The sequence below is a fragment of the Lathyrus oleraceus genome, chromosome 2, assembly GCF_024323335.1.
Source record: "Lathyrus oleraceus cultivar Zhongwan6 chromosome 2, CAAS_Psat_ZW6_1.0, whole genome shotgun sequence".
Lineage (NCBI taxonomy): Eukaryota > Viridiplantae > Streptophyta > Magnoliopsida > Fabales > Fabaceae > Lathyrus > Lathyrus oleraceus.
In genome coordinates, this window is record NC_066580.1 from 445484221 (window position 1) to 445497611 (window position 13391).

At 35.7% G+C, this 13391-nt stretch overlaps 1 protein-coding gene across 1 annotated transcript; it reads right to left on the reverse strand.

The window, feature by feature from the left end:
• Nucleotides 1-11007: 11007 nt before the first annotated feature.
• LOC127120200 (protein WALLS ARE THIN 1) lies at nucleotides 11008-12961 on the reverse strand. The gene is made up of 6 exons (XM_051050607.1): nucleotides 12576-12961; nucleotides 12428-12490; nucleotides 12211-12327; nucleotides 11702-12110; nucleotides 11448-11599; nucleotides 11008-11349 (listed from the first exon to the last, which is right to left on the reverse strand). The coding sequence occupies exons 1-6, from the start codon at nucleotides 12752-12754 to the stop codon at nucleotides 11196-11198; spliced, it is 1074 nt and encodes a 357-aa protein (XP_050906564.1). The 5' UTR covers nucleotides 12755-12961; the 3' UTR covers nucleotides 11008-11195.
• Between the last annotated feature and the right edge of the window lie 430 nt (nucleotides 12962-13391).

Genomic DNA, 13391 nt, shown 5'->3' on the forward strand with positions numbered 1-13391 from the left:
GATGGGGAGTAAAACTATCACATGATCAGGCATACAAGGCAAAAAGGAAAGTAATAGAGTTAGTTCAAGGGGTTGGTATTGAGTAATTCACTCATTTGATAAGTTATGGACATGAGTTATTTAAATCAAATCCTAATAGTACTATTGTAATACAATGTGTTGATAGTAATGGCAATCATGTGTTTGAAATAATTTATGTTTGTTTAGAGGCTTGCAAGGCAGGGTTTGCAAAGACATACATGCCTTTTATTGGGTTGGATGCATGTTTCTTAAAAGGGGATTATGGTGGACAATTAATGACAACAGTAGAAAGGGATGGCAATAACCAATTTTCAATTGCATATGATATAGTTGAAGCTGAAACAAAATATTCATGGCAATGGTTTTTAGACCTTCTTATGCCACTACGCCAAATAAGGGAAAAGAGGGCGCTTATTTTGGCCTATAACAGCGCTTTTAAGCGCTCTCTAATCTGGCGCTGGCATAGGTAAAGACAGCGCTTTGTTCTCCTGGAGAAAGCGCTGTCTAAAGTGGCCACATTATAGTGCGCTTTAAGAAAAAAGCGCCCTCTAGAGTGGTCCATAGAGGGACACCTTAGAGGGCGCTTTCTGGTAAAAGCGCCCTCTAAAGTTGTCAGTGTAAAGTGTTTAGAGGGCGCTTTCAGGAAAAAGCGCCCTCTAAAGTTGTCATTGTAAAGTGTTTAGAGGGCGCTTTCAGGAAAAAGCGCCCTCTAAAGTTATCAATGTAAAGTGTTTAGAGGGCGCTTTCAGGAAAAAGCGCCCTCTAAAGTTGTCATTGTAAAGTGTTTAGAGGGCGCTTTCTGGACAAAGCGCTCTCTAATGTGTTAGTTATTTTAAAAAAATTTGTTTGAAAAACAGTGGATATATATTTATTTGGTAACCTGTTCGCATGCTGCAAAAGTGTAAAATTCATATTGATTTCATCCTTTAATCCAATGTTATACACCATTAATCCATTGATATATACAACATGAATCCATTTATATACAACATTAATCCTCCATATATACAACATTAATATATGATTCTTTGATCAACAATATACAACAACATATTCTCAAAGTACTACAATTAAGAGAATAAAACATAGCAACCAACACCCAATGACCACTGTATCCAAAAGCTGTCCAGTAGTTCTAACCAATACTAAACAAAAACGCCCATCCACCCATGGTGGCAAACATGTTCTGTATATCCAAAAGCTGTCTAGTAGTTCTATCGCACATCCATACAAAATAAGGCTCAACCAAAACAACAGATGGCAGCATAAGTAGTCCCCTACAAAAAGAACACGTCCAAATGCAAATAACACAGAACTGTCAAAAGGCGATTGAGCAACAAATAGTAAACAATGACATAAAGTTAAATGACATAGCTAATATTACCTGAATTCCTGCATGGCTGTTAAGGTAAAAATCAAATTCCCTAGGGTGACAAATGCTGGTGTCTACCACGGTTCCTTTGACAATTTATAACAACAAAATCAGCAAAAAGTGATAAATTCAAATGATAATATATACCAGCTGCATTGAGAAATATATTGAAAAAACCTGGCATAATTTTTCCACTTCTATCGGTCTCTTTGGGGTTGACAGGAAAGAGACGGGTGTGATGTCTCTTTTGGACCACTACAAAAGTAACTTTAAGTAGATACCCATCCTCTATTGAGACACAAGCCTGTATCTCCGACCATATTTTTTCTTTGCCAACCTTCAAGTCCAGACTTCTCCAATTATCACATGTAATCGGAATATGTTGTCGAACAAGGAAACCAATGTCGTAGAGGGATACTTTCAAATATCCAGCATCATCATCTAAACAAATATCAATTGATACTTTCGAGCATCCCTTGCCCCTTGCACAAATGATTGACTTCATAATAGCCATTTTACCTGTAAAAAAGAAAACAATTAAAATCAGATGACAAATGTAAAAACAATTAAAATCAAAAAAGTCATTTTACCTGTAATAAAGAAAACAATTAAAATCATTTGACCTGTACCTTTTTCACTAAGTTCTCTTTCTTTTCTTGGTTGGAATATGTTCTACATGTCTCTTAACAACACGGACGGTTGGATTGATCCAAATACCCTCATTATGATCATTTCTAATATATGAAACATTTGATATATTATTCTCATCTTGATCATTTCTGGTAAACGATTCAATCTCAACATCAATATCATCACCTTGATCTCCAGTGTTTTCATCAATTACTTTGTTGGAAAAAAGAACTATAGACCATTTCGTACTTTTCGGATCATTGACATAGAACACTTGTCTAGCTTGAGAGGCTAGAATAAAAGACTCATCTTTGTATCCCACCCTATTAAGATCCACTTGCAAAAATCCTGACTTATCCATTCGAATGCCGTTATTATTTTCAACCCACTTGCAACCAAATATAGGAATCTGAAACTTCTCATAATCAAACACCCAAATGCGCTCGATAACACCAAAATACGACAGATTTGCAAATTTGGGGTTTAAGTCCTTCACACTTGATATGTGCATTGCTTCAGCTACCACGGTGACACCACTATTCTGCATAGTACTTTTATCATCTTGTTCTTTGGTATAAAATGTGTATCCATTAATCGCGTATGCGCTATAAGAAAAAACATGGAAACTTGGACCATATGCTAAGCATCTCAACCTTTCTGTTATTGAAGCGGGATCTGAATAATACTTTGAATAAATATGATCCTTAAACCAAGGTATAAAACATCGATTGTGCTCTCGTACTATCCAATTTTCATTTCTATTGGGATTTAAACCTCGGAGAACATCCTTGTGAATTTCAACATACGGCTCAACCTCATTCTCATTATGCAGAACATACAAATGCACTTGATCCCGTTCGACCCTTGATACTGCCACGATTTTATTTCCAATTAGATTTTTTCCTTCTTTCTTTTCGACAAGCTGAGACTTGGGGAGTCCGATTGACTGAACATTAGACAAATATTCAGTACAAAACTCAATCGCTTCTTCAACAATGTATCTTTCAACCATACAACCTTCTGGTCGACTTCGGTTCTTCACGTACCCTTTTAATATTTTCATATAACGTTCAACAGGGTACATCCATCTCATATAAGCTGGTCCACACAATTGTGTCTCTTTCACAAGATGAACAACTAGATGTACCATTATGTCAAAAAATGATGGAGGAAAAAACATTTCAAGCTCACACAAAGTAATAACGATTTCTTTTTGCAACATTGGTAAGATCGCAGGATTGATCACCTTACTGCAAATTGACTTGAAGAAAGAACACAACTTAGTTATAGAGCTTCTTACTTTTTCTGGAAGAATAGAACGTATACCTATTGGGAGAAAATGTTCCATTATAACATGGCAATCATGGGTCTTTAAACTCTTTAACTTGAGGTCTTTCATAGACACAAGTCTTCTAATATCTGAAGAGTACCCTTCTGGAACTTTAACTTCACTTAGAAACTTACACAATGTTTTTTTCTCCTTTCTAGATAGAGTATAAGCAGCAGGCGGTAGATATGTTCGTTTTCCTTTCTTCAAGGGTCCTAATTCAGTTCTTATTCCCATCGCTATCAAGTCCTTTCTTGCCTTAAGGCCATCCTTAGACTTTCCTTGTATATTGAGTAACGTGCCAATAACACTTTCAAATATATTTTTTTCAATATGCATAACATCAAGAAAATGTCTCACATACAAGGACTTCCAATACGGCAATTCAAAAAAAACTGACCTCTTCTTCCACCCACTTTTGACAAGTGTGTGGGCAAAAGGCTTGCCAAACTGAGTATCCAAATCTTTCACCTTTTCAAAAATTTGATCACCCGTCAATATAGGTGGAGCTCTGCCTTGTTCTGTCTCTCCATTGAACCCCTTTCTCCATCCACGGTAGTGATGATTTGAATTTAAGAATCTCCGATGACCGAGAAAGACATTCTTCTGACCAAACTCCAAGCGCTTCCAATCTGTTTTATCTTCACAAATAGGACACGCACATTGACCTTTTATGCTATACCCTGATAGATTTCCGTATGCAGGAAAATCATTAATTGTGCCAAACAACATCGCCCTCAAGTTGAAACTTTCTTTCCTATATCCATCATAAACCTCCACACCGGTCTCCCACAAAATCTTTAAATCTTCGATTAAGGGCTTCAAGTACACGTCTATGTCATTCCCTGGTTGTTTAGGTCCAGAAATCAACATAGACAACATCATGTACTTACGCTTCATACATAGCCATGGAGGTAGGTTATAAATCATAATAATCACAGGCCATGTACTGTGTGAGATACTCTGGATACCGTGTGGGTTCATTCCATCAGTAGATAATGCCAAGCGAAGGTTTCTTGATTCTTCTCCAAATTCAGGATAATCATTATCAATTTTCAACCACTGTGGTGAATCTGCCGGATGTCGATACTTTCCATCTATAATTCTTTCATCTGCATGCCAGGTCAAGTGTCTTGAATCGGTTTCACTACGAAACATGCGTCTAAATCTCGGAATAACAGGAAAATACCACAAGACCTTTGCTGGAGACAACTTGTTCTTATATCGCGAGACACCGCATTTAGGACACTCATTTAACGATGCATACTCATTTCGAAACAAAACGCAATCGTTTGGACATGCATGTATCTTATCATAGCTCATGCCAATAGAGCACAACATCTTTTTGGTCTCATATGTTCGATTGGGAAGAACATTATCCTCAGGAAGCATATCTTTCAAAAGGGCTAATAACTCTGTGAAACTTTTATCCGACCACCCATTGCCCGCCTTTAAGTTGTACAACTTTAATACCGCAGACAATCTTGTGAATTTAGTGCAACCATCATACAAAGGTTTCTCTGCATCACTTACCAACCTCTCAAACATTTCGGGACAATCCTTAAGATCTCCTTCAAGTGCTTCTGCAATCTCTGCAACTCGATCACAATCGTATGTATCTGCGCCACTATAGTTTGAGGCATAGGTCGTACTATCCCCCGGTTCAACATTTTCGTTACTTTTCTCACCATGCAAATTCCAACATGTATAACTTCGATCAATTCCATGCCTCATTAGATGCGATGTCAACTGAACTGCGTCAACCCGTTTCCCATAACAACAACCCAAGCAAGGACATATCATTCTACTGGGGTCTTCGGCGTTCGCAACGGCAAACTTAACGAATTCTAATACCCCATTCTCGTACTCTCTCGACAATCGATTGGAAGACATCCATGTATTATCCATTACTAATTAGAATAAACAAAAAACAATTTCAGAAGAGTTCAAACACATTCGGACCTAGGTTTCTAATGATATTGGTGTTGACACAAAATCAGATATTCATAGGGCTTGAAATTGCCTAATAAACCCAAACAAACGTAGGGCTTGAAATTTAACGCATGCGCTATCAAATTTAAAATGACTATGAATATTGAAACTTTACAGGTTGAAACAAACGTAGCATAGACAACGCATAGACAACAATAACAAAAAACTGAAATGGGGCAAAGCTAAAACAAAGCAAGAAATAGGGCAAAGCTAAAACGAAACAAACGTACCTTTGGTGCCAGAAGGAGGAAACGTCGTAGATCTAACAGAGGTGGAAGGAGAACGCCTTAGAACCCTAACGTGAAAAAGAACGAAAATAACAGAGAGTGAAATAACAAAACGCGCAGTATGTTATAATTTTAATGTTTACTAAACGGGACCTTAGAGGGCGCTTGTGGAAAAAAAGCGCCCTCTAAGGTGCGCTGTCTATTGCTCCTTATTTTTTCGCTTCACTTTAGACAGCGCTTTTGTAATAAAGCGCCCTCTAAAGTGCGTTGTTGTACATGGACTTAGAGAGCGCTTCCTTAGAAGCGCCCTCTAAGGGTATCCTTAGAGGGCGCTTGCATAAACGCGCCCTCTATTGTTGTCCCTCCATTTCCTCATTATTTTTTCGCTTCACTTTAGAGGGCGCTTTGTTACACAAGCGCTCTCTAAAGTGCGCTGTTGTACATGGACTTAGAGAGCGCTTTTTTAAAAGCGCTCTCTAAGGGTATCCTTAGAGGGCGCTTTCATAAACGCGCCCTCTATTGTTGTCCCTCCATTTCCTCATTATTTTTTCGCTTCACTTTAGAGGGCGCTTTGTTACACAAGCGCTCTCTAAAGTGCGCTGTTGTACATGGACTTAGAGAGCGCTTTTTTAAAAGCGCCCTCTAAGGGTACCCTTAGAGGGCGCTTTCATAAACGCGCCCTCTATTGGTGTCCCTCCATTTCCTCATTATTTTTTTGCTTCACTTTAGAGGGCGCTTTGTTTCAAAAGCGCCCTCTAAAGTGCGCTGTCTATTCCTCCTTATTTTTCTCTTCACTTTAGAGTGCGCTTCTTTAAGAAAGCGCCCTCTAAGGTGCGCTGTCTATTCCAGTTTTTGGCGTAGTGTGCATGATTTAGAAGGATACAATCAAAGGTCCTATGCATTTATATCAGATCAGCAAAAGGTAAAACACTTATACTTATACTTATGCATTTACTTATTTACATATTATGCATTTAGATGTTTACATATTATGCATTTAAATGTTTACATATTATACATATTATGCATTTGATAGGGACTAGTTCCAACTGTTCAAGGCATCAGTGCTAATGTGAAGTCCATATTATGTGTGAAGCATTTATATGGCAATTGGAAGAAGAAATACCCTAGGTTGGAATTAAAGGAAGTATTGTGGGTAGCTGCTAGGGCAACAACAATTCCATCATGGGAAAGGGCAATACTGAGGATGAAGGCAATGAAAGAGGATTATCATGACAACATAAGAACATAACCATTTCTTTCATTCAAATTGTATTACAACATATCCTCACAATAACATAACAACATAACCATTGTATCAAACAACATAAGAACATAACCAGTACTTTCATTCAAATTGTACTACAATATTATATCAGACAACATAAGAGCATAACTTAAAACCTAATTAACCTACAACCTATTTCATCAATGTTGTCCCAACAAATGCAAACAACATAACAAACAATAACATCTAATTAATCTTCAACTCTTTATTCAACACCTTCAATTCTTCCTCTTTTTCTTTGTAAGATTTAACTGTCACCTTCTCTTCATTTATGTTCTTTAATAATGCAGAGATTAACTCTTTCGCCCTAGGATTCATCTCCTCATCCAATCAAACAAAGTGATTGCATTTATTGAAACCTTGAATATTTAAGCATCATTGAAGATAAAGTTGTAAACATCAACATACCAGACCATTAACATTGAATCTGTAAACATCAATTGAGATCCTTATACATACCTCATACATCCCACATCCATAGAAATAGTGACCCGGATTAGCATATGTCCATGATGTCATCAATGGAGCATCCACACCACATTTGCATACGTACCTAGAAAGATTTGAAGATCTACTTTCATGGCTGAAACCAGATTGTTGCGACATCATCAACAAAAATGGTGAATTGGGCTTTTAACAATTTTGTTTTAGATCTAGAATGAAGAGAAACATTTTTGTAGGTACACGATGAAGGAAATCCAAGGTTGCAGAAAAATGCTGAAGGAGACGAACAAAATGAAACACGGTGCTTTTATTTTCTATTTTCAGTAATTTATAAATTGTTTTTTTAATTTCCAAAATGTTTTTTAATAGTTCCTAAATTAAAATATCCAATTGGGAATTAAAATATTAGGAAACACTCACATGGATCCAAATAGTATCTGCCACATCATTAATGAATTGACACATAATCAAAATTGGATAGAGGACCATGCAAACCCAAATGCAATCAAATTTAAGGGATCAAAATCGCAGGTTTTGTAATAGGGGGACCAATTGTTCAAAACGCTCAAACAAGGGGGACGAAAATTGCATTTAAGCCAATAGTTTTTAACATTCATTTGAGAAAAATGTCATTAACAAAAAAATGCAACAACAATAAATGTAGTAGTCACCTTGACCATAAGAGCAAATGTTTTTTCATAACTCATACAATATTATTAACAAAATCTTTTAACAACAAGACGAGTTTTGTAACACTAAACTGAACCATCAAACTTGGTTTTTATCTTGTATATCCAATGAGATCTGATAATACATGTTTTTGGTTAAAGGGTACTAATTGTAATGTATTTGTATTATGCCAAACAACAAGCTCTTCTTCCATGGTATTTTGCCAAAGAGAAACAACAATAAGCTCTTTATAGAAAGATGACTAAAACAAACTATGAAAATAGATAAAAAAAAATTAAAAAGAATCATAATAGGACGAATAAACAAAATAAAAAATTTGAGTGGACTTAAAATCACGATGGGGGTAGCTAGGAAGATGAGGAGGTTCAATAAGAACACAACTATATGAGGTTGTTAAGTAGTCGTTGGAACATAAGGGACATACATGTCTAGAGTAACACATGTATCATCTTTGTAGTTATCAATATTATAATCACTGAAAATATCATTATCAAGATCAAAAATATCAATATTAGTTAGTTCATACTGGTTAGAACTATGAGAATCATAAGAAAAAAAGTAAAATGGCGTGTGCTCAAGAAACACAACATGACGAAAAATATACATTTTGTTAATGGAAGGATCTTAACAACGATAACATTTATGACCACCAGGAATCCAAAGACTTGCATTAATGAAATTCACAAAATTCAAAGGAGATTTATATGGAGAGAAAATGAGAACAAGAGAAAATATCATGCTTTTAAATTGAGTACCATCACTAGACCAAAGGAAAAAGGAGGGCTGGAATTGAGGAATCTTGAGATCATGAATGAAGCTTGTTTGTCGAAGCCTTGTTGGAAACTTCATAATGAAGGTGATGACTTATGGTGTAGAGTGATGTGGGGTAAGTATCGGCGCGACCATGACATAAGTAATATGAGCTTAAAGAATAGAGACTCCAGCTTTTGGAAAAACATTGCAAAAATCTGGCCCAAAGTTAAAGAAAATGACTTGTGGCATGTAGGAGATAGAGTTAGTGTGAATGCTTGGGATGCTCGATGGATTGCACAGGACATTAAAATTGTTGAACTGAACATACATATTCCCGTGCAATTTTAATCAGCTAGAGTGGTAGATCTCGTTATGGAGGATGGAGAATGAAACTGGGATATTTTATGTCATTGGATGTTATCCTATGCAGAATCATGAGTATGCTTCCTCCTTCAACATATGCAGGGTCGAATGTGAGAGCTTGTATTAAAGAGAATTGTCAAAGATTTTCTATCAGTACCATGTACAATTTGCTTGATGATGTGGACACCCTCAAGGAAGTAATCAAAAGCGGCCTAAAAATAACTTTTTTTCCAAACGAACAAAAATAAACTTGACCCAGCGTCAGGTGTTTTTCAAATCAAACTTAATTGAATGCAACATGAGTGTTTGATCCAATGTCAAGTATCTCTTCCATTTAATTCACACAATTTTCATAATCAACTTCAAACACTTGATCCAACGTCAAGTCATTTTCAAAAATATTTTACAATAAAGCGGATGAAAAAGGATGAAGTGTACTTACTTGTCCACACCATTTCTCAAGTACTTAAGTTGTCGGTCATGATTAGCTTGTGGCTCGATACTTGTTTTCATTTAAAACACTTAAACATAAACGGGTTTAATTCGGTCCTCAAGGGATGAAAAATAGAGGTCATGATGCACTTGTCCTTTCAACTCCCGGTTATTCTGATTATCGATCGTACTTAGCTTGTGATTAGATGTTTGTCTCTCTCTAAGTACCAACGATTAAATTCGCATGACAAATTCCATAAAGAAAAACTTTTGGGGTGAGAAAGAGAGGTCAAGATACGCTTGTTCTTTAAACTCCCGAGTACTTGGATTATCGGTCGTATCTACCTTGTGGTCTGATACTTGTCTCCCACTTGAAATCAATCACAATCAATCAAATTCACTTTTTTTGCCTTAGGACATTCAAAAGCTTTTCATAAAAGGACATGTTATTTCCATTCTACTGCAATACAAACAACGCTTAAACCTCACACGTGTGAGTATACAAGCAATGTTTAACTGCTAGAACGCGAACATTAACATCGTCCAATAAAAACGACCAGCAAACCCTTATTTTTTATCCCGCGAACTACAGAACTCTTATTTTTTCATTGCACTATGGGAATACGTAGACACATAATTTCAAAATCTTGGCGAACACATTAATTAAAAACTTGTTTTTCCCCTTAATTAAAATCAATCGCAAGTAACCTTTAGATAATAACACTCATTTGCGCAAAACAATCAAAATGATTCTCGTTGAGTACAACGGATGTGAGGGGTGTTAATACCTTCCACTTGCATAATCAACTCCCGACTCGAATTTGATTGCGATGACCATCTTGTTTTTTTAAGGGTTTTATCGATATTTTCCCTTTCCTTCGAAATAAATAAAAAATTATTGTTGGGATCAAACTCATGAACATTTAAACTAAGTTCTTAGTTATTTTTAAATCGAGTGATAAAGTGACAGTTTTTCACGACGTCCTTCGTTACCCCACTTCTTTATCTGAGGTTAAATCAACTTCACATTTAAAATTACATGTATTTTTTGTAGTAGTGCATGTGTCAGTGTCGTTTCAGTGTTGGACAATAGTATTTATCAAACATTAGACAAAAGTCTTTCTTTGGAGGTGTCATCGGTCTTATAGAACTATCATGCATAATTAGATCTCCTAAATAATGTGGGATATGATCAAAGGTGTATATGGCAAATAATTTTTTTTTGGTAAGTCTCAATCTTAACCACTCGTTTTAGTTTAAACATGCAGTCAACAATATGAGAGATGACAAGAGATAGTCTTTATATACACTCTCTCTCAATTACTACTAAGCAGCTTTAGAAGAAAAGCATACCAAGCAAAACCAAAAGGTGAGCATGCTGCTCATATCATAGTAATGCAAATGAAAAATGCAGCACCTACTAACTTCCAGCCAAGATAAAAAAAAACAAGCAAATGCTACTAAAAGGTGTGTGAAATAGTTTTGTAGATAGCTTATTATTATGCAGTACAACATATAAATCATTCATCTATCAATTGTTGGTACTTGCAAAAATACCCTGCTACATCAAAGAAATGGTGTAATATTTGGTCACCTTAACTTAATGCTCAAGAAACTATTATAGTTTTATTAGCATATAAATTGTTCCTCTAACATCTAAGAGTTGTGCACAGAAATCAATGGTTGGATAAGGGAAGAATTATCATTTTTTTCTTCCAGACGATTCTCAGGCTCATCAGACTTGGTTTCTTGACTTCTTCCCCATACAACAAGGTATAAACCAGTTATAATTAAGATGGCTCCAATAATCCTGCACCTCACAATTCAAAACAACAACATATTTTGCTATCATCAAAATTTTAATGAAATAAAATGAAATTGAAGTTACTATATTGAGAACATACATACCCTCCCAAGAAGAATTCTTCACCAAAAACAACAGATGCTATCAAAGCTACAAGCAATGTCTGTAAGGGCAGATAAATTGAAGCAAGCACTGGTCCTCCTTTGCTAATAGTCCATATCTGTATTGCTGCTGCCACCCCTGAAATCACCACTCCCTGATACAGAAAAAATAACGAGCCGAATTCATATACTGTAACATGAAATAATTCCAATACTAGTGAAAGATCAGATTGAGCAATCAAGTTTGATTTACGAACCGAGTACAAAATACTATAGGCCTCGTCAATGGAATTGAGCTTCCAAGCCTTGGGATCCTTCTCGAGTAATCCAGCAATTGTCCCAAACTGCACAATACCAAATAAGCAAGTAAAAGCAGAAACAGTGAGTTGTGCTGAATAATTTTTCAGAACAAATGCTTGCATCACAATCCAACCAGACCAACTCAAACAGTGACCAAAGAGAAAAATGCCACCCAAGTTCATGTTTTTCCCATTCACACCCTCAAATAGAGACAAGAATTGTCCCTCATGTACTGCTAAACGTGATTCTGGAGCATAAATTGTTGGTCCTTTGTAAAGGGTAATGATTGAAGCTCCTCCAACAGAAGCAACTACTCCAAGAACCTTAGCCATACCATTAAGCCTATTTAAGCGCAATCTCTCGTATCTGCACTTTCACATACATAACAGAACAAGTTTATGAGTATATAATAAAAAAGATCTGAACTTTAACCTCTAGAGGACAAGGGTTTTAAGTTAAAACTTGCTTTAGTATAACAGCCATCAGAAATGTAAGAGCAGGAACAGAATTCTGCATAGCAGAAGCAAATGTTGGCGATGTATTGTCCAAACCCACAAGGTAAAATCCTTCTTTCATAGTTATTCTGTCAGAATCAAATAGGTAACATTTAAAGTTACACAAACATGTTTTGTTCAATAAAAAAAAAAAGATGAATGAAATGGCTTCACGAAAAGAGAATGTACCCAACAAGTCCAAGTAGGAAAAACTGTAACAAACAATAACTGGTTATTGGTGGCCTATCTTTCCTTGCAAAGAGGGAAACAGATTAAAAAAAAAGTGAGAAAGTTGAATACTATAATCAAAGGTTGCTATAGAGGTAAAGTAGAGTACTTTTCAGTGAAATATGCGAGTGGAGCTAGAAGAATGAAAGCAGTGATGTTTCTATAGACAGGAAAAACAAGCTTGCTGACTCCTGTATTAAGTGCAATTCTGAGAAATATATGATTTCCTGCATGACAGAATTGTAAAAAAGTTAGGGCTGTGTGAAGCTTAGCTCGTTCAGACACCATATTCTTTTGGTTGTGTTTTGTTTGCAGGATCCACTCAGACAAGTAGTAGATGATGTTGACCAAGAGAAAATGGGGAAAAATATCTGCTGGAAAATAGAGAGATCTTTGTATCTAGTGCCTAATTGTGGAAGTTAAAATAAATAAAAACAAAAAGACAAGTTTGATATGTTGTTTTAGCTTTGTATGTGATTGTGAACTGGTGTTTATTGTCGTTATCTGATTGGATCTTAATATTATTGTGTGATGTTTGAAATAACACACCTCTTCCATATTTTAAATTGAATTATATGGTTCTTGGTAAATCAAGAGAGAAGGTTGGACTTGTCATCTTGGTAGAGAGTTGCAACAAGAGCATCCTTTGTATCTGTTTATTTTTATTATTTGTTTTGATTTGATGATCTTTATGTAGAGATATAAGTTGTAAATGGAATTCATGATTGCATTGTTGGGCTTGATATTTATATCTTACTCGTATAAAAAAGTTAATAAATCTAATTTGGAGTAATCAATCTAACAAATTTTTACTGATTTTTGATTAATTATTCTTTACTAATAAATAATTAAAAATTTATTATTATTGATATCTTCTCATAAATTGTATAATCTAGGAGAGAGATGCAACTTGGGCAGTACTAAC

Coding starts and splice junctions, on each gene's coding strand:
- LOC127120200 (XM_051050607.1), bottom strand. CDS start 12,754: ATGGTGTCTGAACGAGCTAAGCTTCACACAGCCCTAACTTTTTTACAA. Junction 12,491..12,575: donor CTCGCATATTTCACTGAAAA/GTACTCTACTTT, acceptor CCTCTTTGCAAG/GAAAGATAGGCCACCAATAA. Junction 12,328..12,427: donor TTCCTACTTGGACTTGTTGG/GTACATTCTCTT, acceptor TGATTCTGACAG/AATAACTATGAAAGAAGGAT.